Source organism: Anomaloglossus baeobatrachus, chromosome 4 (genome assembly GCF_048569485.1).
Source record: "Anomaloglossus baeobatrachus isolate aAnoBae1 chromosome 4, aAnoBae1.hap1, whole genome shotgun sequence".
NCBI lineage: Eukaryota > Metazoa > Chordata > Amphibia > Anura > Aromobatidae > Anomaloglossus > Anomaloglossus baeobatrachus.
In genome coordinates, this window is record NC_134356.1 from 118,828,998 (window position 1) to 118,854,147 (window position 25,150).

Consider the following 25,150-nt stretch of genomic DNA (forward strand, 5'->3'; position numbering starts at 1 on the left):
TCTCGACTAACGTAGCCCATTCTGGTAGTAATCCTCCTGTCTTGTATATGATACCTCATATCCTGATAAATACCTCCATCCTGCAACACAAAGAACCCCCCAAAAAACGTTTATGCTCACCTTTCCTCACTCCACGCAGCATCTCTCATCCTCCTTTCTGTGTCAGCAGCAGTGCCACTGACCTGTGTGGAGCCGGTCACCATTCCATGCAGCATCGCGATGTCCTCCTGTCTGCCGGCCGCTGATGTTTGTGGAGAGCGGTACGCACAGTGATTACTAGTGATGAGCGAGTACTAAAATGCTCGGGAGCTCGAGGCTCGGGCCGAGCATCTCAAAATACTCGTGTACTCGGCCCGAGCACCGAGCCCAATGTTATCCTATGGGAGACCCGAGTATTATTCTGAAATGACCCCCGGCAGCATGTAGAAACCCTAAAACTGTAAATTAAAAAAAAAAAAAACGTGCGTGTGTGTGTAAGCGTGCATATATATAAATATACACACGCGGAGTGGAGTGCGGGAGGGGCCGTAGCCGAGCGGGGAAGTGTCGGGCTAAAGGCACGGTCACGCTGTGCAGGCCGGCCAATCACTGCAATTCCACAAGTAACAGGGCTGTGGCATTGCAGTGGTCTGCCAGCCAATCCCTGCATAAGGGATGGCTGTAAAAAGAGCGCCAACATGAAGACCACGAGTACAGCACGAGTATCGCGAGATTACTCGGTCCCCGCCGAGTAGCCCGAGTACATTGATACTCGTGCGAGTACCGAGTAGTAACAAGCATGCTCGCTCATCACTAGTGATTACGTCATTGCTGTGCGCACCACTAGTCTCCACACAAATCAGCGGCCGGCATACAGGAGGTCATCACGATGCTGCAGGAAACTGTGACCAGTGACTATACCGTACTTATTCACTGCCCACCGCGCTGATGATACGCGGGGGGCAGTGAATAAAGCCACACATGATCACACCAGGCTGTAGTTGCCAGTGGTGATCACGCGGGCCAGCAGTTAATTATGCGCGCATCCCCCTCCCACCTGTCAGCGCCGGCTTTAGCACAGAGAGTCGATGGGCGGGAGGTTGCATGCATATGAATTGAGCGGGCCCACGTGGTCAGGGTAGGCGCTGCTACAGCCTGCTCATGTCACCGATGACCCGCTCCACCGCAGCACCCTAATTCCCCGCAACCATGCCCTACATTCAAGACTAAGATGCACCCCACACTATTTGGTGGGGGAGTGCGTCATAGTATTTATTGTAATTTTTTTACGTAAATTAGGACGACTAGGAGGAAGAGTCCTGGGATCATTACATGACCATATTCCTCAGAGAGGCATGGTTTCTGGCTAGGAAATGAATAGCTCTGAGGTGGATGGGAGATTTGAATCCAACTGTGCGGTCATGGGTTAAACTAGTCAATGCAACCATAGTCTATGAGCGGGTGGTATATTATAATAGGGGGTGCCCGGGAAAATGTTACAAAATCTGGGGTTTGTGGAATTCTTCTCCAGACACACTTGCGGAGGTTTGAGGGAGATTATGCGGATAATGGTGGTTCCCGTTAGATGTTGGGATATGAAACAAACACTGTCCAACGGTATATTGAGGTATAATAATGCAATGTGGCTGTTCTTTCTTTCTTCCTTTTCTCTTCCTCTTTCTATCTTGTTTTGAAAATATGGTCATGCTGATAGTTAAAGCTGTTCTTATGCTCAATATAAAATTAAGATATGGTATCAAAAGTAACGTGGTAACAATTTAAAATGTAACTTTTAATAGTTTATAATAAAAGAAATTTTTGACCACACAATATAAAAAGGTTGTAAAACCAACCTAAATGAATAGGGCCCGAAACAGGCTCCTACTATTACCAAATTAGGACACAGGCACAGTAGGTCTAAGCACAAACTAAGGTCAGAGTGTTGCCATTTGAGGGGTATTGTGAGGCTGAAGGGTCTGCCCCCCCCTCTTTTGGACAGCCTTTTGCATTTTCCATTTACCACAGCAGGACCTAACTATTTGTCCTAGTGACTGTTTTAAGCACTGTATATTGAAGTGTGGTATATCTCGGTGTGCATATTAGGGTGACAATTCTGTCTGGTCACCTTATTTTTACGGTTACGGTGGGCGACTTTCCTACCGTGCCTGTGTCCTAATTTGGTAATAGTAGGAGTCTGTTTCGGGCCCTATTCATTTAGGTTGGTTTTACAACCTTTTATATTGTGTGGTCAAAAATTTCTTTTATTATAAACTATTAAAAGTTACATTTTAAATTGTTACCATGTTACTTTTGATACCATATCTTGCTTTGCTAATTGCAGCTGCATTGGGTAAGCAACCGACACGAATTGTTTATTCAATATAAAATTAGATATATATGCAAATGATAAGAAAAGATAGAACAATGTTATTATCCAAAGTGCTAAAGATATTATGGACTTTATATGACTGTTCATTGTTATATTCAAATATTACTATGTACTGAGCTATTTTAATATGGCAAATGTCAGTTTTACCATGTTTGAAATTGTTAATAAAACGAAGTTAAAAAAAAAAAAAAAGAGGACGACTGTCAGCTGTGCTCGACTATGCCCCATAATCTCCTCCCATATTGGCTGTTGGAAATACATTTCCTAAACTAATTAGACATTTCAAACGGTTTTACAACAGAATTCTGATGCAAACTGATTTGTGAATCGGGCCAAGGTCCATATTTAGCACATGACATTTTTATGTCTGCTATGGCCATTGACAGCTGCAGGCATCTTGATGTCATGTTGACTATGCGATTGACGTTAATATAAATAAATAATAAAACCAAAATAAAAAAACGGTGCCTAGGTCATTAATGGGGAAATGGTCTTAAACTATTTAAGAGAAGTGCCAATATTTTACTCTAAAATTCATATTAAAATTTGAGGCACACCTGAGTTCCTTCTCTTTGGGAGGTCTCCCCATTTGTGAGAAGAGAGTCTGTAAGCTCTGGCTGATGACAAGAAGCTTCTTGCAGTGCATGCTGATAGCTCAGAGTCATCTGATGAGGACCCTCAATGTGAATGATACTCTGGGGATCCTCCTCTGCTTCCATGTCACAGAAGGTAGGAGGTGGCTGTGGTAGTTCCTCAAAGTTCAGAAGGTTATCCTCAGGAACAGCAGGGCATGACTCAGTTTCCACAAGAGGTTTTTGCTCTGTTTGGATATTCTCATGGGAGGTCATCAAATTGCCATCTGTCCAGGTGGAATCCTGAGGCTCATCATTCTGCCACAGATCAAGTAGACTAGGAGCTTCTTGTGTTGGGGGAGGATGAGCATCTGAAATCAAGTCAACCTCTCCCAGCTCCATAACAGCTTCTCCTTCACTCCCAGTCAATTGTGGAGCAGCTGGGAATCCAGCATCTTCATCTCTTGTCTCCATAAAAACATCTTCTGTGAGCCCTTGTGGTTCCCATGCACCGTCCTGGACAGTCTGCTCAGAACTCAGGGCTTTGTTCCACTCTTCACCTAAGCTACTACGACGTTCTTTCTCTGGAGTACGAGGTGGTCCCGCTTCTGAGGAACTTCTAACTGCTGCAAGTAAGTGTAGAGAAACCATCAATGTGGGGGGGAAAAAAAAAACCTAATTATTTTTCAATGTGAACATCAATACAAACATTAATAAAATCTTTTTCGAATAAGATCTATTAGGTCAAGAGGAGTCAAAAATGCTTCCACCATTGGGTCATCCCAATAGGCCAAAACAGTTGCAACTAGCACTAAACATGGAGAGAAACAAAAGTAAGTCACTGATTTTTGGTTTATCCTTTGTTGCTTGGCTTGAACATACAGGGCAGTGGTCTCCAACCAGAGGCTTAAAACCCATTGTGTGGCTTGCCACAGTAGCCTGAAAGCCAACTGTACTGGCTACAAGGTGACATCCACAGTAACACAATTACAGACACTGTTGTGAACCTCCGCTATAGGCATACACATGGTAACAGTCTGCTGCAGTAAGGGAGCCATGAAGATGCCTATTCTTGCCATGCTTTCTTCAGACATACCAGTCCGAGGAGCTAGCAATGAAACATTGACATCAGAAGCCTTCTCCTGTTGCTTGAAAAATTCCCTGGGATTTTCTGTACGCTGGGCAATTATGGCAGCAGCTTCCTGTAGAAAAGGGACATAAAAAGTATAGGAGTAAACCTTATCCTTAATTTTAGTAATATATTATACAACTTTGTTATATACAATAGGTAAAATCTGTTAAGAACAACAACTAAACATTGGGAAAAACGCTACTGAAAAATGACAGGAATAGCTCAGACAGTGGAAGTTTATCCCTCTTTTCCAACAGATGCAAGGTGCCATATAAACATGGTCTTATACCATTATCATGGAAGATAAAATGTTAGAGGAGTGCAATCTGGCCAAAAAAAGCAATGCATTGCCCTCAGAATGTCCTATCAGAAAGATGATGGGAAGGAGTGGACTTTAAGCACTTGACATCTAAAGCGTTATTGGTATTTTGTCACAATGACAAAAGAGTTCTTCACCCCTGAATAAGCATTTGCCCATTGTAGTGGATCAATATATTCCTAAGGTTAAAGGGGTTGTCCACTACTTTGACAGCTCCTTCTCATTTCTCTTGTTCGCCCCCGTAAAAACAAAAGTCTATACTCACCTCTGGTGCAGCCTCAGTTCCAGCTATATCCTAGCTGTGCTCCCAGGGCCCACATGACATTGTTATATCTCCCCGCCTTTGGACATTTGAGCAGGATGTGAGCACCAACGTCCTGCACAAACGTCCAAAGCCGGGAAGCAGGAAGCAAACGCTGATTAGTCATGGGGCTCGCATGTCACAAGGTCACGTGGACCCCGGAAATGTGGCTTCAGACATTGCTGGAACCGTGGTCGCACCGGAGGAGAGTATAGGCTTAATTATTTTTATGGGGGTGAACAAGGGTAATGAGAATGGGTAGTCCAAGTAGTGAACACCACCAACAGTTGAATAACATTTTTAACTGAACCAGAAACAATAGTGGCTTAGACTAAAGGCGGCGTTACACGCTACGATTTATCTGACGATATGTTGTCGGGGTCACGGCTTCCTTGACGCACATCTGGCATCGTTCGCGACGTCGTTGCGTGTGACACCTACGTGCAACTCCGAACAATTGCAAATAGGTTGAAAATTGTTGATCGCTGACACGTCGTTCAGTTTCAAAATATTGATAGTCATTTGGAACGCAGCAGACATATTGCTACGTTTGACACCCTGCCAACGACGAACATCCACACGACCGCCTTGGTCAAACAATATATCGCTTATCGCTGTTGCGTCGTTGGTGAGATGTGTACGTGTGACCGCTAATAAGTGAAATATGTGCGATCTCAGCAAATCGTAACTACGATCTGGGCGTGTCACATCACTACTGAGATCGTAAGATAAAATCGTAGCATGTAAAGCGGCCTTTAGGGTCCATACATAGAAGAAAAAAACAAACACATACATACCTCCACTTCACTTTCTGTCCTCTTTAGTTCTGCTGCCTCGTCATCCTCTCTCTGGTCCATCTGGCAGGGTATAAACAGACAGTTCTATTAACAATAATCAAGCACTGCTTGCTACAAATAGGAGGCAGAAAAGGTCTGAGTATTTGAAATTAACTCACAAATATTGAGTTGCTTTGCAATCGTTTCTTTGCCTCTTCTTCCTCTTCATATTGCAGTTTCCTCCTGATCAGGAAAAAGAAAACATAAGGCTAAGTGACAGTGATATTACAGGTATATTTCTAAATGTACTTTTTTTTTAATCAGTTTAATTCCTTAACTAGAAAGAGGCTGATACCTGTGTTCCTCTATTTGCTGTTCTCTTTCCTGGTAACGTTTCTCACGTTCCTCTTGCTCTTTTCGCTCTTGTTCCATGCGTTCTTGTTCAAAGCGTAATCTTTCCTCCATAGCCTTTTGCCTCTCTTCCTCCTTCCTTTCCTCCTCTTCTCTCTGACAAGAACATATCAGTGGTCAGTTAGTAACCAATATTTTCATAAAAAAGATGGCAAAGGAGGAACTGGAAGGAAAACAGTTTGCCTTAAAAAGGGAAACGTGGCCATTGTGACTCATTTTTATTGAAAAAAAAAGGAGGTGTGTATACAAGTATGTGTGGGGGAGATGAAGTGGAGGTTTACTTTTGCTTGCTCCCAGAACTGTTCCCTGTTGAGACGTTTCATCTCCACTGCTGCATCTGTCTTCTGATAGTTGGTTCCCTGTAAAAAGCACATAAAATATCAACATCATCAACAACATTATATGTTATTCTTTACTGCAAATGTAAAGTATTTATCTGGAATGTTACAATTTGTGAATTTATCATGCTTGAGTTGTATTACTCACCTGGGCTACAGCCATCTTTACTAGGAGTGTTTGCCACATTCTGTGTGTGCGTACATCATCTGAATTGGCTCCTATGGTCTGAATTTTTTTTTATATAGTTCTGTGTTTTTTTTCAAATAATTGAATGTAGGGACTCGCGTGTGAGAATCCGTGACGTGGATTGTGAGCTTACATATTTTAGACCAAAATATTAACGAATATCTCACTATTTGAGGTATGACACATTTTATTTATTTTTGCAGGATGTGTGTGGACCTTCTGAATTCGGGTGGATAAATGGTGAATCCGTCATGTGATATGCACTCATATAGTGCTAACTAACCCGCCTGACCTGGGGTTGTGCGTCATATATAGGTTACAATTCAGACCCTGTGCATCTTGCGTATCCGTGCGAGATGCATTCCTAGTGCTGTTTAGCCCGCCTGACCTAGGTTTCTGGTGTCATTAAGGCTGCTTTCACACCTCCGGTTTTAGCAGAGCCGGCCAATCCGGCTCTAAAACCTATGCAACGGATGCGGAGACAAAACCGCATTCTTTGCATACGTTTGACATGCGGCCCGTCCGTTTTTTGCCGCTTGCGGCAGGCTATTGAGCATGCGCAGTGGAAAAAACCGCATGCGGCGGCCAGAGGCGGTGTTTGCTGCAGGACGCCGCATTCGGCGTCCATAGGCATGCATTGCAAATTGCGCCGCATCGGCCGGATGCGGCGCGATGCGTTTTTTTTATTTTTTGCCGGACAAAAAAAAAACGTGCCAGGCAACGTTCCATCCAGCCGCCGCATCGGCTAAATCTACCGCATGCGGCAAAAACTGGACCGAACGCAAGCCCAGTCGGCACAATACGGCACTAATGTAAGTCTATGCAAAAAGAAGGGAATTTTGTTACTTACCGTAAATTCCTTTTCTTCTAGCTCCAATTGGGAGACCCAGACGATTGACGATTGGGTGTATAGCTACTGCCTCCGGAGGCCACACAAAGCATTACACTAAAAAGTGTAAGGCCCCTCCCCTTCTGGCTATACACCCCCCGTGGGATCACGGGCTGCTCAGTTTTAGTGCTAAAGCAAGAAGGAGGAAAGCCAATAACTGGTTTAAACAAATTCAATCCGAAGTAACATCGGAGAACTGAAACCGTTCAACATGAACAACATGTGTACCCGAAAAAAACAAAAATCCCGAAGGAAACAGGGCGGGTGCTGGGTCTCCCAATTGGAGCTAGAAGAAAAGGAATTTACGGTAAGTAACAAAATTCCCTTCTTCTTCGGCGCTCCATTGGGAGACCCAGACGATTGGGACGTCCAAAAGCAGTCCCTGGGTGGGTAAATTAATACCTCAAGTTAGAGCTGCAAAACAGCCCTCCCCTACGAGGAGGCAACCGCCGCCTGCAGGACTCTTCTACCTAGGCTGGCGTCCGCCGAAGCGTAGGTATGCACCTGATAATGTTTGGTGAAAGTGTGCAGACTCGACCAGGTAGCTGCCTGGCACACCTGTTGAGCCGTAGCCTGGTGTCGTAATGCCCAGGACGCACCCACGGCTCTGGTAGAATGGGCCTTCAGCCCTGATGGAACCGGAAGCCCAGCAGAACGGTAGGCTTCAAGAATTGGTTCCTTGATCCATCGAGCCAGGGTGGATTTGGAAGCCTGCGATCCTTTGCGCTTACCAGCGACAAGGACAAAGTGCATCCGAGCGGCGCAGGGGCGCCGTGCGGGAAATGTAGATTCTGAGTGCTCTCACGAGATCCAACAAATGCAAATCCTTTTCATACCGATGAACTGGATGAGGACAAAAGGAAGGTAAGGAGATATCCTGATTGAGATGAAAAGAGGATACCACCTTAGGGAGAAACTCCTGAATCGGGCGCAGCACTACCTTGTCCTGGTGAAAAACCAGGAAGGGAGCTTTGGATGACAGCGCTGCCAGCTCGGATACCCTCCGAAGAGACGTGACCGCTACCAGAAAGGCCACTTTCTGTGAGAGTCGAGAAAGTGAAACATCCCTCAGAGGCTCGAAGGGCGGCTTCTGGAGAGCAACTAGTACCCTGTTCAGATCCCATGGATCTAACGGCCGTTTGTACGGAGGGACGATGTGACAAACCCCCTGCAGGAACGTGCGTACCTGAGGAAGTCGTGCTAGACGCTTTTGAAAAAATACCGATAGCGCTGAGACTTGCCCTTTAAGGGAGCCGAGCGATAAGCCTTTTTCCAAACCAGATTGCAGGAAGGAAAGAAAAGTAGGCAATGCAAATGGCCAGGGGGACACTCCCTGTGCCGAGCACCAGGATAAGAAAATCTTCCACGTTCTGTGGTAGATCTTAGCAGACGTGGGCTTCCTAGCCTGTCTCATGGTGGCCACGACCCCTTGAGATAATCCTGAAGATGCTAGTATCCAGGACTCAATGGCCACACAGTCAGGTTCAGGGCCGTAGAATTCAGATGGAAAAACGGCCCTTGTGACAGTAAGTCTGGCCGGTCTGGTAGCGCCCACGGTTGGCCGACCGTGAGATGCCACAGATCCGGATACCACGACCTTCTCGGCCAGTCTGGGGCGACGAGCAGGACGCGGCGGCAATCGGACCTGATCTTGCGTAGCACTCTGGGCAAGAGTGCCAGAGGGGGAAACACATAGGACAGCTGGAACTGCGACCAATCTTGCACTAAGGCGTCTGCCGCCAGAGCTCTGTGATCGCGAGACCGTGCCATGAAAGTTGGGACCTTGTTGTTGTGCCGGGACGCCATTAGGTCGACGTCCGGCCTTCCCCAGCGGCGACAGATTTCCTGAAACACGTCCGGGTGAAGGGACCATTCCCCTGCGTCCATACCCTGGCGACTGAGGAAGTCCGCTTCCCAGTTTTCTACGCCGGGGATGTGAACTGCGGATATGGTGGAGGCCGTGGCTTCCACCCACATCAGAATCCGCCGGACTTCCTGGAAGGCTTGCCGACTGCGTGTCCCGCCTTGGTGGTTGATGTATGCCACCGCTGTGGAGTTGTCCGACTGAATTCGGATCTGCTTTCCTTCCAGCCACTGCTGGAAGGCTTGTAGGGCAAGATACACTGCCCTGATTTCCAGAACATTGACCTGAAGGGTGGACTCCTGCTGAGTCCACGTGCCTTGAGCCCTGTGGTGGAGAAAAACTGCTCCCCACCCTGACAGACTCGCGTCTGTCGTGACCACCGCCCAGGATGGGGGTAGGAAGGACCTTCCTTGTGATAATGAGGTGGGAAGAAGCCACCATTGAAGAGAGTCCTTGGCCGTCTGGGAAAGGGAGACTTTCCTGTCTAAGGACGTCGACTTCCCGTCCCATTGGCGGAGAATGTCCCATTGAAGTGGGCGCAGATGAAACTGCGCAAACGGGACTGCCTCCATTGCTGCCACCATCTTCCCCAGGAAGTGCATGAGGCGTCTTAAGGGGTGCGACTGGCCTTGAAGGAGAGAGTGCACCCCTGTCTGTAGTGAACGCTGCTTGTCCATCGGAAGCTTCACTATCGCTGAGAGAGTATGAAACTCCATGCCAAGATATGTTAGTGATTGGGTCGGTGACAGATTTGACTTTGAAAAGTTGATGATCCACCCGAAAGTCTGGAGAGTCTCCAGCGCAACGTTCAGGCTGTGTTGGCATGCCTCTTGAGAGGGTGCCTTGACAAGTAGATCGTCCAAGTAAGGGATCACCGAGTGTCCCTGAGAGTGCAAGACTGCTACCACTGCTGCCATGACCTTGGTGAAAACCCGTGGGGCTGTCGCCAGACCAAATGGCAGGGCTACGAACTGAAGGTGTTCGTCTCCTATAACGAAGCGTAGAAAACGCTGGTGCTCTGGAGCAATCGGCACGTGGAGATAAGCATCCTTGATGTCTATTGATGCTAGGAAATCTCCTTGAGACATCGAGGCAATGACGGAGCGGAGAGATTCCATCCGGAACCGCCTGGTTTTCACGTGCTTGTTGAGCAGTTTTAGGTCCAGAACAGGACGGAAAGAGCCGTCCTTTTTTGGCACCACAAACAGATTGGAGTAAAAACCTTGACCTCGTTCCTGAAGAGGAACAGGGATCACCACTCCTTCTGCCCTTAGAGAGCACACCGCCTGCAGAAGAGCATCGGCTCGGTCGGGATGTGGGGAAGTTCTGAAGAACCGAGGCGGAGGACGAGAACTGAACTCTATCCGGTACCCGTGAGACAAAATGTCTGTTACCCACCGGTCTTTGACCCGTGGCAGCCAAATGCCGCAAAAGCGGGAGAGCCTGCCACCGACCGAGGATGCGGAGAGAGGAGGCCGAAAGTCATGAGGCAGCCGGCTTGGAAGCGGTTCCTCCGGCTGCTTTCTTTGGGCGTGAGTGAGCCCGCCAGGAATCTGAGCTCCTCTGCTCCTTCTGAGTCCTTTTGGACGAGGAGAATTGGGCCCTCCCTGAACCTCGAAAGGACCGAAACCTCGACTGTCCCCTCCACTGTTGAGGTTTGCTTGATCTGGGCTGGGGTAAGGAAGAGTCCTTACCCTTGGACTGTTTAATGATTTCAGCCAATTGCTCACCAAACAGTCTGTCTTGAGATAATGGCAAACTGGTTAAGCATTTTTTGGAAGCAGAATCTGCTTTCCATTCCTTTAACCATAAGGCTCTGCGTAAAACCACAGAGTTGGCGGACGCCATTGACGTACGGCTGGTAGAGTCCAAGACCGCATTGATAGCGTAAGTCGCAAACGCAGACATTTGCGAGGTCAAGGACGCCACTTGCGGCACTGATGGACGTATGACAGAGTCCACCTGCGCCAGACCAGCTGAAATAGCTTGGAGTGCCCACACGGCTGCGAATGCTGGAGCAAACGACGCGCCGATAGCTTCATAGACAGATTTCAACCAAAGGTCCATCTGTCTGTCATTGGCATCTTTAAGTGAAGCCCCATCTTCCACTGCAACTATGGATCTAGCCGCAAGCCTGGAGATTGGGGGGTCCACCTTTGGACACTGGGTCCAGCGTTTGACCACGTCAGGGGGAAAGGGATAACGTGTATCCTTAAGACGTTTGGAGAAACGCTTATCTGGATAAGCATGGTGTTTCTGGACTGCTTCTCTGAAGTCAGCGTGGTCCAGAAAAGTACTCAATTTACGTTTGGGATACCTGAAATGGAATTTCTCCTGCTGTGCTGCTGCCTCCTCCGCTGGAGGAGAAATATCCAGCAGTCTATTGATGGCCGCTATAAGATCATTCACCATGGCGTCACCATCAGGGGTATCCAGGTTGAGAGCGGTCTCAGGATTAGACTCCTGATCACCTAGCTCTGTCTCATCATACAGAGAATCCTCTCGCTGAGACCCTGACCAGCGTGATGACGCCGAGGGTCTCTCCCAGCGAGCTCGCTTAGGCTGCCTGGGACTGTCGTCCGAGTCAGAGCCTTCAGCCTGTGATGCCTGGGACCCCCTTGGAGCACGGATTAGTTCCAACTGAGGGGGACCGGGGAACATTGAATCAGCAGTGCCCATGGTCTGAGTGACCGGCCTGGACTGCAAAGTTTCTAGAATTTTTGTCATAGTCACAGACATCTTATCAGCAAAAACTGCAAACTCTGTCCCCGTCACCGGGGCAGGGTTCACAGGCGTCTCTGCCTGGGCCACTACTAGCATAGACTCCGGCTGACGAAGTGGCACAGGGACCGAACATTGCACACAATGGGGGTCAGTGGAACCTGCCGGTAGATCAGCCCCACATGCGGTACAGGCAGCATATAAAGCCTGTGCCTTGGCACCCTTGCTTTTTGCGGATGACATGCTGTTGTCTCCTCAGAACAATATAGGGGTATAAGCCAAGAAGCGACCGTACAGTGCAATATATAGGTACAGACAAAAGTACACAAAACAACACTGTGGCACTAGTGGGGTCAGCACCTAGGTGCTGCTTACCGCCCGCTTAACAGCGGGTGTGTGGTCGCCAGAATCCCCTGTCTGGGTCTCCCAGGGCTATGTCCGTTCTCCAGCTCAGACTGCGTGCAGGAATGGCTGCCGGCGTCCTGTGAAGAGGGGCGGGCCGTGGGCGTGCTGCAGACAAAGAGCGGGAAACTGGCGTCCCACTGTGCCCAGTGAGAGGGCTGGAGTATGTAAATAAGACTCCAGCCCTCGGCGCTGACTATTGTACAGCGTCTCTCCCCTTCCCTGACTGACAGGGCTGGGGGCGGGAACGAAACGTAACTAGGCCGCAGAAGCCGGGGACTAGATTTATAAGCGCTGCCGTCGTAAAAGCACGGTCGGCGCGAAGTCCCCGGCGCACCACAAGTCTCAGCTGCGCCGCAGTCTCCGGGGGCGGCCGGCGCGGTAGTTCCCCACACATAAACTCACTCAGCTAAGCTGCAGTGAGTATAACCCAAGCGCGCAGCGCTACTGTCCCCGGCGCACTAGAACACCCAGCAACGCTGGAGTGTGTCTGTGCCTGTCTGTACGGGGACACAGAGTACCTGAATGTTGCAGGGCCTTGTCCCTGACGGTACCCAGCTCCATATCCAGCAGGATCTCCGGGTCTGTGGATGGAGCCCGGCCTCAGAGCCTGGAGGCCGGTAAGATCCCACTTCACCAGAGCCCTCAGGGGGATGGGGAAGGAAAACAGCATGTGGGCTCCAGCCTCCGTACCCGCAATGGGTACCTCAACCTTAACAAACACCGCCAACAAGAGTGGGGTGAGAAGGGAGCATGCTGGGGGCCCTTTAGCATGGGCCCTCTTTTCTTCCATCCGATATAGTCAGCAGCTACTGCTGACTAAACAGTGGAGCTATGCGTGGATGTCTGACCTCCTTCGCACAAAGCTTGAAAACTGAGCAGCCCGTGATCCCACGGGGGGTGTATAGCCAGAAGGGGAGGGGCCTTACACTTTTTAGTGTAATGCTTTGTGTGGCCTCCGGAGGCAGTAGCTATACACCCAATCGTCAATCGTCTGGGTCTCCCAATGGAGCGCCGAAGAAAAACCCACAACTGGCGGCAAAAAAAACGGTTGCGTTTTTTCTGCAAAGTGCCGGATTGTGCCGCACAGGAAAAACCGGATGTGTGAAAGCAGCCTTATAGGCTGCAGTTCAGACACTGTGCAGCTCACTCATCTACATGACGGGCTCCCAATGCAAGCCTTGTTAGTGTACATGTCTTATGCTAAACAGCCGTCTCTCCCCCTTCGTGTGGAGGTTTATGTGGCTTTATCATCAGCATAATGCACCTGGGCTGCGGCCATCTTTACTAGGAGGGTTTGCCACATTCTGTGTGCCTACATAACCTGTATTGGCTCCTATGGTCTGTGAATTAGAATCTGTTGACATAGTTCTATGTGGTTTTTTCTATTACTCAAGTTGCCGATAGATGTAAAAATTTAAGCCATTTTATTAAAGAAAAATAAATAAATACTATTCAGGACATAAAAACGCTTGTATATTAGGAAATGTATCTTTTTTTCCCCCCATTATGCTACATTGCATGCATCAGGAGAAATGTTGTGTACTTACAATGCCCCCACATATACTCTTCTTGGATGATGCAAATATTACATTTACCCCTATATTAGCAAAAATGCAGTGGGTGATTTAATAAAACTCATCAACAGGAGCAGATTATGAACAGTGTCTGCTTACCACAGGATCAGTGCTTCCCTCATCTCGAAGCTGCAGTCGTTGCAAGACTGGACTTGCCAGACGCCCAGACCCATTGGACAGACGTTGGTTTATGGCCATAGGATCTATGTCTTCTACACTGCTTGCGTTCACTATAACATCCACACCCTTTATAAATAAGGAATCAAAATGTTAATACAAAACAAGTGAGTAAAATGCAAAAATGTGAAAGATTTCAAAGGGTGATAGAAATGAGCACAAGTTAAAAAGGTCCCCCACACACAATGTCAGCTGAACCCACCAATATCAGACAACAGTCTAATGTGAATGGGGCCTCCTGACTCTCCCCAGACAGATGACGCATGATGGGAAGATCAAGAATGTCAGATTTCCGATGGATTAATCCTTTTGTTTTGCGAGAGACTAGAGTCGCTGCCAAAAAGGAGTCTGGCAGCAGCTCTATCAGAGAGAACACAAGAGCACTCTGCCAAGTTGATCATTCCTTCGTATGGAGAAGTCAGTGGAGAGCGCGGTCGCACAAAAATCAGCTGACAACTATCTATTATGTATGGTAGACAGAAGTGTCGATCAGACAAACATGTAATGGTCAAAGAACAAGCTGCACAAAATAAAATACATGCACAAAGTTAATACATAGTGGAAATCTGAGTGAAAGCATAAATAAATGCACACCACGCCCTGCCCCACTATTCTACTCAAAACGTGTAGAAGACAAATCAGGAAACTGAAATAGCCTTCGTGCTCACAGGGCAGGCTTTCCACTTCAAGCCATGCTGTGTAAAAATCCACACTGAATATCTACCATAAAGCTATTTTGTGCGGCTTTAAATGGTTCATTTTTTTTCTTCAGTTTTCTCGAAAAAAGGAAAGGAAAGGAAGGAAAAAAAGAAAGGCAGGGAGGAAGGAAGGGAAAAAAAGGAAAGGAAGGGAAAAAAAAGGAAAGGAAGGGAAAAAAAGGAAAGGAAGGGAAAAAAAGGAAAGGAAGGGAAAAAAAGGAAAGGAAGGGAAAAAAAGGAAAGGAAGGGAAAAAAAGGAAAGGAAGGGAAAAAAAGGAAAGGAAGGGAAAAAAAGGAAAGGAAGGGAAAAAAAGGAAAGGAAGGGAAAAAAAAGGAAAGGAAGGGAAAAAAAAGGAAAGGAAGTGAAAAAAAGGAAAGGAAGTGAAAAAAGGAAAGGAAGGGAAAAAAAGGAAAGGAAGGAAAAAAAGGAAAGGAAGTAAAAAAAGGAAAGGAAGTAAAAAAAGGAAAGGAAGTAAAAAAAGGAAAGGAAGTAAAAAAAGGGAAGGAAGGAAAAAAAGGGAAGGAAGGAAAAAAGGGAAGGAAGGAAAAAAGGGAAGGAAGGAAAAAAGGGAAGGAAGGAAAAAAGGGAAGGAAGGAAAAAAGGGAAGGAAGGAAGATAGGAAGGAAGGAAAGAAGGAAGGAAGTTAAAGGCTAGAGTGAAGGAAGGAAAAAAGGAAGGGATGGAAGGAAGGAAAAATGGAAAGGCTAGAAGGAAAAAAGGAAAGGAAAGGCTAGAAGGAAGGAAAAAAGGAAAGGAGAAACTAGAAGGAAGGAAAAAATGAAAACCGTTACTGAGCAGTTTGCTGTAGTTTTAATAAAATCATCAATCAGCAGATTTTCACTCAAGGACAAGCAAATCTGCAGCCATGCAGACCACCATATTCATGGGTTCTGTATAACCCTACCCAGTCAGATTAGCCAATCAGTAGTGTAGACTGGGTATACAAAGCTCAACATTCAGAGAAGTGCTAGATCTGCAGCAGTTTTTTTTAAACCAAATCTGCAGCAACCAGGAAAGTAAGTGGGGCATTGTTTTGAATCAGGGTCTCTGCCCCTACATCATACATCTACATCTCAGATGGGTTAGGAAAACCGCTGACAGATTCCCTTTAAAGATGCACATGTATGGTATTAAAAGGGGTTGTCCCACGAACAAAAGTTTATTTTAAATCAATAGATCTTGGAATAATCATATCCACAACTGGATGTGTCAAAAAAAAAAAAAAAGTTCCTGTGCTGAGAACCTTATATACCGTATTTTCCGGACTATAAGACGCACTTTTTCCCCCCAAATGTTGGGGGAAAGTGGGGTGTGTGTCTTATAGTCTGAATGTAGGGCTGCGGGGAATGAGGGTGTTGCGGTGAAACGGGTCATCGGCAGCATGAGCAGGCTGTAGCAGCGCCTGCCGTGACCACGTGGCCCGCTCATTTCATATGCACGCCCATCATCTGAAGCCGGTGATGACAGGTGGGCTTGATTATGGGCGAGGGGGGCGCGCATAGTAAACAGCTGGCCCGCGTGATCATCCCTGGCAACTACAGCTTGGAGTGATCATGTGCGGCTGTATTCACTGCTCTCCGCGCATCATCATCAGCGCGGGGCGCAGTGAATAAGTATACTTACCCGTCACCAGGATGGGGGTATATAGCAGGATGGGGGTATATAACAGGATGAGAGAGACATATGTACAAGGATGGATCATTAAGAGGATGGGGTACCTTAGTAGAGAATTTGGGGACATTACCCCCATAACAGTGTCAGCAGCAGATCCTCACCCCATAACTGTGTCAAGACCACATTTTTTGCTTAAAATTTTAATTTTCCTTTTTTACCAGGGTGCGTCTATGGTCCAGTGTGTCATAGTCCGAAAAATACGGTAGGTTTCCCTGCTATGTACTGTGTAATGGCAGTGTCAGACCATACAGGGAACATGGACTGATCATACCACATCTCCTGGGCAGGGGAGGAAATAATAAAACTATACAGATAACTTTCGATCCCATGCTGTGCTATTTTTATTTTAAAAACAGGCAAGGAAATGGTTTACTTCACAAAGACTGTGATCCCATGCTTGCCAACTGTATACTCTTTGGCATTCTTCCCTTCCCAGGAGATGTGGTATGATCAAACCAGTGTTCTGTGTACAGTCAGACACGGCCATTAAACAGTGCATAGGAGGGATGCATTAAAAAAAGAAAAAAAAAAAAAATTCTCCGCATAGGAGGAGTTGTTTTTTTTTTTTAACCCAATTTAATTGTATAAGTTATTCTTATTCCAAGACCTATTGATTAAAATAAAACCTTAAAATACAGTTTGTGGGGAAAACCCCTTTAATGTGAAGTACACAAAGCAGCAGCAGCCAAGTCATGGTAACTGCCTATAAGGAATCACCCTACCCGCCAACTGTCTACAAACACCACAGACACCCGAATGGCATGGAATTCCTAATTTCTGTAACATTCACATTCCTTCAGTGTTCTCCATATAGCTATTTCCCTTCATAAAGGGCTGCAGTAGTTTAAAGGGTTGGTTCACTAACCTGCAATAGTGGCCACATCCCTGTAAAACTGATAGGGAAGGCTTTTGTCAAATACCTTGGCCAGCCAATTCTGCCTATGAGTGGCGTTACTGCAGTCCGCTCATCCCCATGAAGTGACCTCTGGGCTTTGAGACCTCAGCGATCCGGTGAGGTCATGTCAACTTCCAGTTGACCTGACATCACAGAGGCCGGCCCCAGTCTCCCTGAGTCACTGGGCTGTGGGTGGAGTTTCACCACTTGTCACAGCACAGCATGTCACGCATACTCTCCTTCACTGCACAGCAAGCAGGAGCAATGCTGCACTGTGACGAGCGGCGAAATGCCGCCCACAGTCCAGCCACAGTTGGCCTGACATCACCGGATCTCAGAGGTCACGGAGACAGGGAAGGGGGGGGGTGATCACTTAATGGGGATGAGCGGACTGCAATACCGCAGCTCTGAGGCAGAATTGGCTGAACACGGTATCTAGAAAAAGCTTTCCCCATCAGTTTCACAGTGATGTGGCCACTACTGCAGAGATCCACCTCTTTAAAATCCCCTGTTTTGTCCTGTACTGAAAGGAATGAAGGGTGCAGCCTGCACAAGACTGGAGTAAGCTAGATAACTCATTTTTCATTTTACAGTACTAAAAACACAAAATTACACAACTGCAATTAAACAATATTCCATTATATTAAAACTATGCTGTATGTGTATTATAACCCTCACCTGGAAAAAGTCTGCCACCTGTGCTACATGACTGGCACAGGCACACTTCCTGGCATCGGGGACGTCTTCACCAACCTAAGAATGATATACATGGATAAGGAAGGCATGCAACGTACTCTGATGGAACAGACAGATTTATCACTGCAAATTTAAATGAATGTGACTGATGTAATTATAAATGTGACATCGGCAAGAGACAGGACTGAACAGTAAGCTCAGCAGGCAAGGACCGCAATGTACCCAGCGTAGTATATTTGTTATTGTATAATGAGATTTTACCTAAGAGTTCTTGTAAAGCTGGCTAGAGACGCATCTTTATAATTCTACAAAATCATAATTAGTATAATTCTTGTCTATGACAGTAAGTATGATGGGCTCCAAGAGGAAATCTTCTGGAAATACTTATTGTGCAAACAGAACTGCTCAGCTGTTACAGCTAAATTAGAAGAGGTTATGTGGGACATTGTACAAAATAATATTTAGCGAAACTTAAAGAAAAAAATACATACAGATATACATACATACATACATACATAGGAAGGGTGACAACCCCTGCAGTGGGGCATTTATTAGCATGGGCTGCTTTTCATACTAGTGTCTTGATTACATAATTACATAAAGGAATTCTCCATAGGATAGGATAGGATTCTTTTTTTTAAAAAAAAAAAATATATATATTTTGTCACCATTTTCCGAGACTGATAACGCTTTAAATTTTCGGGATATGGAGCGGTGTGAGGGGCTTAGTGTTGTTGCTTGAGTGGACGTTCTGATACAATTTTGGGGTACATGCAATGTTTTGATCTTATAGCAATCTTGCAGGGGCCAAAATAACGCTGTTTATCAATAGGATGAATTTATTTTATATTTTGATAAATCAGACTTTTTTAATGCAGCAATACCAAATGTGTAATTTTTTTATTATTTTGTTATTTTTAATGGGACAAAAGGGGGAGCTTTGAACAGGTGTGTGGTTATTGTTTATACTTTTTACTGTATTAAATTAGTCCCATCAGGGGACTTGAAGCTGCGATCGTCTGCGCTATACAGTGCATCAGTCCTGCTATGTATAGTGACAATCACGATTCATGAGCGCCAGCTAAATGCAGGCTCTATCAGGAAATTCGTAATGAAGCACAGGGGTCATCAACAGCCCCCCGGCTATCATGGCAACCCATGGGCACATAGAATGATTACCAGCTGCAGGCGAAGCTCCACTCCACCCATGGCAGTTAATGGCACTTTATGCTGATTAAAAGCACCACTCCAGAAGTTTGGGGGTTTTTTCTTGCACCGCTGGAGTGGCGCATTTAGGCCATGTCCGTACGTCTGTATTCTGGTGTATTCTGGCTTGGCAACTAAACTGCAGCGTTTTGACAAAAAAAAAACAACACCTGTTTTCGCCAAGTTTTAAACAGTGCGTTTTGAGATTGAGAAGTCAATGTGTGAACAATGCAACTAAAATGCAATGAAGTGACATGCTGCTTATTTTTAGGCAACAATTTTGACAAATATTTGTCAAAACACCGCCAAAAAAAACCCAAAACAAACGTGCGGATGGAAATTTTGATTTCTCAGACTTTGCTGGGGAAGCAAAAATGTATGCATTTTGTCATTGACACAGTGCAGTTTACAAAGCAACCAAAACGCAAAAAAAAAAAAAAAAAAGCACCCGTGTGCACAGACCCTACATCTGATTCCTCTGCATTATATTCACCTTCCAGCAGCTTAGTCTTCAATCGCTGCTGCTCTACTCAGTCTCTGGTGATTTGTGACCTTCCGGCGAACTCCAGTGTTTCATGAAAGGCGCCATAGTTCACAACTCAATACAAGTCTATGAGAGCCTCGTTCAGGCCCTCAGAGATGCATTGAATGCTTGCAACATGGATTCTGACTTCTGGCCAGTCAAAAGTTACAAATCACAAGAGGACACAGAGTGACCAGAGCAGCGTCTGTGAAAGGTGAAGCTATTGAAAGGCGAGTATATGACAGGGGCTTCGATTAAAAGCACCAATCCACAGCAATAAAAAACAAACAAAAAAAAAAAAACACTGCTGCATGCAAAGCCATTGTTCTCAGCTCCAGTAATAAAGGCAATCTCCTCCTCACCCAGTTGATGAGCACATATCGAGCTAGCATGGCATGAGGCTCCCTCACGCTGCAGAAGCCATACATCACTTTCTGGTTCTCAAAGTGGCTAGCGAGGTCAGGTAATCCACCACCTAAAAGTAGTAAAAAAAAAAAAAAAATTAAAAATAATATGATGGAAATTGTCATATCTGTAACAAGCACAAGTAAAAACACCGAAGATAAATGAGGAACTAAAACAAGATGGTTAGGTAACCGCTCTCCTTAAAAGGGAACCTGTCAGGTCCAATATGCAGCCAGATCCATGAGCAGTTCTGGGTGTATATTTCTAATCCCTGCCTAACCGTCCCTGTATACACTAGCATAGATAAAGGGATCTTTACGAAAAGTATTTTTAAAGAGCTTGTATAATAAGCTAATGAGGGTGATAGATCCCTTGGCTAGTCAGCCCCCTTAGCATGTTCATAGAATCATAGATTAGAGTTGGAATGGACCTCCTGGGTCATCTAGTCCAAGCCCCTGCTCAAAGCAGGATTCACTAAATCATCCCAGACAGATGTCCATCCAACCTCTTTTTAAAGACTTCCATTGAAGGAGAACTCACAACCTCTCGTGGCAGCATGTTCCACTCATTGATCACTCTCACTGTCAAAAAGTTTTTTCTAATATCTAATGTGTGTCTCCTCCCCATCAGTTTCATCCCATTGCATCATGTTAGCACGCCCCTGTGGGTGTACTAACATGATAGTGAATGTGCAGCTTCATGGTCTCTCACCTCTAATGCCACCTCTGGTTTTTGGCTTAGTGATCAGAACGTCTCTGGACTTCTGGTCATGCGCACACCAGTTTGAAGCCAGGATGCGTATACCCGGCTTCATAGTGCGCAAGACTGGAAAACCAGCAGTGGCAGCAGAGAGGTGAGCGCAACCATGCCTCTGACGCTGTGCATTCATTAGCACATTAATACGCCCACAGGGGTATGCATACTTGCTGGGGGGGGGGGGGCGACTAGCCAGGGGAAGTAACAGCCTTGCGATTGGTCGCTGACCTCATTAGCATACCATAAAGTATCTTTAGAAATACATTTTCTAAACATCTCTTTATGCTATTAGATGCTGGGACAGTTAGGCAGGGATTAGCAATATGCAGCCAAAACTGCTTGGGTGACCGGTTCCCTTTAATTGGTAGCTTTCACACCAACGTACTAGGTTAGAGTGCTATATGGATACATTGTAATCTTAAGAGTACAATTTATATACAATGAAGTTTGTTTTCTTTTCCCAAAGAACGCCTTTAAAATTAATTAAATAAGCACAGGATTTAAAGTTTTCATCCTTTTAATATTTTGCAAATCATATTTTACATAGCACTGTGTACTAACAATTGCCCATTTTACCCAGTTAATTCTTCTGTTTTCCATTTAGTGATGGTATGTGATTGAAAAAAAAAAAAAAAAAAAAGCCAGCTGAATCCTTTTAAGCTCTATGAATAACCGGAAGTCTTCTCTCTGCATGAGTTATCATTGCAAAGTCCCTGGAGGAGGGGAGGAGGCAACAGCTGGGTCAGGAATTGAAGAGGAGAATGACTCATGCAAGGGAAACCGACTTCATGTTTTTACGTAAAGATTAGACTGATAAAGCTAATTTGGTTTTCATCACATTTCAGACCTAATGGATAGAGGAAAAATTAACTGGGTAAAAGGGCAAAATGAGCAATTGCAACTACACAGCTATATAAAATCTAAATCACTAAAGATAAGCGGACCCGTGAAAGTTCAGGTTCTGCAAATTCAGCCGAACTTTAGATAAAGTTTGGTTCTGGACCCAAACCTCACTGGAAGTCACCGATTGGGCAGTTGGGGTCTCCACCCACATACAGGCAGCCATAAACAGAGCACTTCCATGGGAAGAGAGTGGTGTAATTTAATTTTATTTTGTCCTTCGTGTCAAACACCGCAAGTCGCTCGCATTGGGCCAAGCATTAAGTGTACCCAAGCACAGCGATGCTCGCTCGAGTGGTTTGCATACGTAAAGCACCCAAACTCATCTGTGTAAAGTCTGTTCGTATGAACTCCGGACTGCCAAAGTTTTGGGTCTCTCATCACTACCAATCACTATAGTACATTAAAATGGATGCCGTCCAGTTACACTGAAAGAAACCACTGCTAGACTGTCAAGGTGGGTGTGTGAGTGAAGTAGGAAGTGGCACCTCCTTTATTAGTAAATGTGGATAGATTTCCATCCCCAGAGAACACCTTTAACAATATTTTGGTTGTAGTCATGTTCTATAGTTAATATACAGAAAAATTGAATGTTTAATGTTTGAGAAAGAAAAATGATAGATTTTAAAAAGGAGTTAACCCAATTAGTCTTTTGCTAGTCTTAGGACCTCCTCATATGTACAGTATTCCATCTATATACATATATACAGAACATACAAACTTACCTCCTGATGATGACACGGTTAGGTTATCTGTATCATCCTCATATGTGTACAATGCCCTGAAAAAAACAAAACAAAAAAGTGCTTAATACTTATATATTCGCATGTACCACCAAATGATGTCCCCAAAACATCTGTTAAAATAAAAGGTAAAAAGACGCAAGCCCCTTTGCACAAATACACACTCTTAGCATAGGATCAAATTGGGCAAGTTGTAAAGACACGGCATTATAGCAGAGCATAGCCATCCTTCAGCATCCCATTAGTACGACTGCAAGATTTCCCCCACAGGCCAGTTTCTTGTGGCCACCTAATCAGCTGTACTTACACACACTACATATCTGCCAGCGACGAAAATGCTAAGTAAAAGTATATTTAGAAAATCTCCCTCCCGTCAAAATCCTGCAGTTGCTTCTGGGCATGCATAATTGATCATCCATGTCATAAGACTTTCTAGGGCTTGAGCATGTGAAAATCTATACGTTCCAGAATGCACTTCGGTCGTTCAGGACAAACCAGTGAAGAGGTTTGCAGCAGAGAACAAAAAAATAACCCCAACAACAACCCATGCACCCTTGTAGAAAAGACATGATGACTTAATTAAAAAGTTCCCTACCAAATCCCACCATTCTCTTGGCCCCTTCATCACCCCACACATATGCCTTCTTAGAGGACTTGCCTCTTAAATTCCCTTCTGGGCAGACTAATTGGTTTATCAGATCCTGAGCCAAGATTATGGATTCCCACAATGATCCACAACTAGAGGGTCCTAGGCCCTGATACTACTCTGCACAAACTTATTTTTGTCCATTGGCTGCGCCAACAGTGGGGATATCACTCAAGTCATTTCTAAAGCAACAGTATTAAAAATATTAACGCTATGTATTTTTGCATTAACAGCTACTTTTATCAGACCCGTGACAAATATGCATTAGATAACAAGCAGTAACAGGATTAGAAGCAGGCACCAAATTAGGCTGGGATCCAGGTGGGAGGGTCCCTAAATGTGAGGAGGCGCTCATTGGAGCCAGCTCCCGCCCATTAGGAGCAGAGCGCATGACAATAGGATCGGCGTGGGTTACTGCTGGAAACAGGGCCGACATGTGACTACAAACATCTTATTCTGCAAAGTCACTTATAACAATGGCCATTTGTGATCGACCACGAATAACACAGCTGCCAATATTAAAGTGGATCTCTAACCAAAATTTCACAATACAAACTGCATACATTTTAAAGAAAAAGAAAAAAAAAAAAAGATCCTAGCTTATCAACGGCTGAATGAAAATAAGATGTACCTGGAAGCTGCGCTCGCCCTATGCAATTTAGTTGTTGGCTAGTCGGGGGAGGGGGCGAGATGGACATTATTTTATATACTGTCTGAATAGTAAAGTCTGTTTTCTATTGTTAAAGAGGAAGAGAGAAAAACCAAATAAAAAAATGTAAGTTTTCAGTCCTTTGTAAAAATGTAATAAAACTTTAGGAAGGAACCAATATTTTCTACAATGTTATTACGGTGCCTTTTCCGTTGTCAATACTTATCTCTAATGATCACAATGTATGAGATCAGCAGACCGCCAGTGAACAGAGGGGCTCTACAGAGAATCACTCACTGGTACGAGGGGTTAAACTAAAGTCCTGAAGAAAGCAAGTCAGGGCATGATCCTTCTATATGATAGAGGTGAAGAAGCACTGAACATGGCATTTTCCAATCGAAAGTCGCCTGATTGGGAGTTTTTTGGCGGTATTTGGGTGCATGAACCTTTACTTCTAATTTAAAGGGAACATTCTTGTAGTTGCAGACTCCCCTTATACGGAAACTGTCATGTGGTACATGCAGTCTGCTTTGTGGGCAGTATTGGATATGCTGAACAGAATTATATAAAAGGTTTGTAGGGAAGGAACCTGTATAACTTGTAAAATGATTCCGTCAAATGGATGTTTGTATGTCCAAGTCCAGTGGGTGGTTCTAGTCCGTGATTAGTGGGACACAGCGGGAGCAGAGTGTCATGCGAGTGTCACTGCGAGGTCTGATTAAGCAATCAGCTGTGGGCCGCCACTGAGGAGGGGCGGGCCGGCGCTGCGGAGGGGAGGGATTTATTTTCTCTCCTCTGTAGCCGGCTATTGCCATTCTCGCCCTGCACTCACGGTACACCGGGTGTACTGCTACTGCAGTGTGATTTTTCTCTTGCCCCATAGACTTGAATGGGTGTGAGAGAAAGTCTCGGATTACAATCGCAGCATGCTGTGATTGTTTTCTTGGTCCGATTTGGGCTCAGAACATAATCGCTCATGGGTGCTGGGACTTAAGAGTAATATTGGTCCGACTGGAATGCGATGTTTTATCGCATTCCATTAGGTACGATTTTCATGCCGTATGGCTTACTGTTAATTCCCGACTAGGACCACCCACTGGACACGTATCAAAACAGGGATTTCACTGAATAAAATGCAGAATTTTACTGAGACTTTGCGCGCACGCGCACAAACACACACACACACACAGAAAAACAACAACCACCAAATATGTATCAATCTGATCAGCTCCTGGTGGTCCAACATCCTGCCTGCCTGCCGATAAAACTAGTGGAAAACTGATGATAAAACTGATGCCTGAAATAGTGTAATATCTTTAAGAAG

General features: G+C 45.4%; 1 protein-coding gene across 3 annotated transcripts in view; it reads right to left on the bottom strand.

Moving 5' to 3' along the window:
* DBN1 (drebrin 1) overlaps nt 1-25,150 on the bottom strand; it is a 135,085-nt gene that overhangs the window by 18,811 nt on the left and 91,124 nt on the right. For 2 of the 3 annotated variants that reach the window (XM_075344516.1, XM_075344515.1), the window contains exons 2-11: nt 22,514-22,569; nt 20,090-20,202; nt 17,981-18,055; nt 13,957-14,103; nt 6,161-6,238; nt 5,824-5,975; nt 5,648-5,711; nt 5,490-5,573; nt 4,037-4,142; nt 2,926-3,566 (exon numbers count right to left, since the gene is read on the bottom strand). In XM_075344516.1, coding sequence (XP_075200631.1) covers nt 2,926-3,566; nt 4,037-4,142; nt 5,490-5,573; nt 5,648-5,711; nt 5,824-5,975; nt 6,161-6,238; nt 13,957-14,103; nt 17,981-18,055; nt 20,090-20,202; nt 22,514-22,569 — 1,516 coding nt within the window. The remainder of the gene's footprint in view (nt 1-2,925; nt 3,567-4,036; nt 4,143-5,489; nt 5,574-5,647; nt 5,712-5,823; nt 5,976-6,160; nt 6,239-13,956; nt 14,104-17,980; nt 18,056-20,089; nt 20,203-22,513; nt 22,570-25,150) is intronic. The other variant, XM_075344517.1, reaches the window with a different exon arrangement.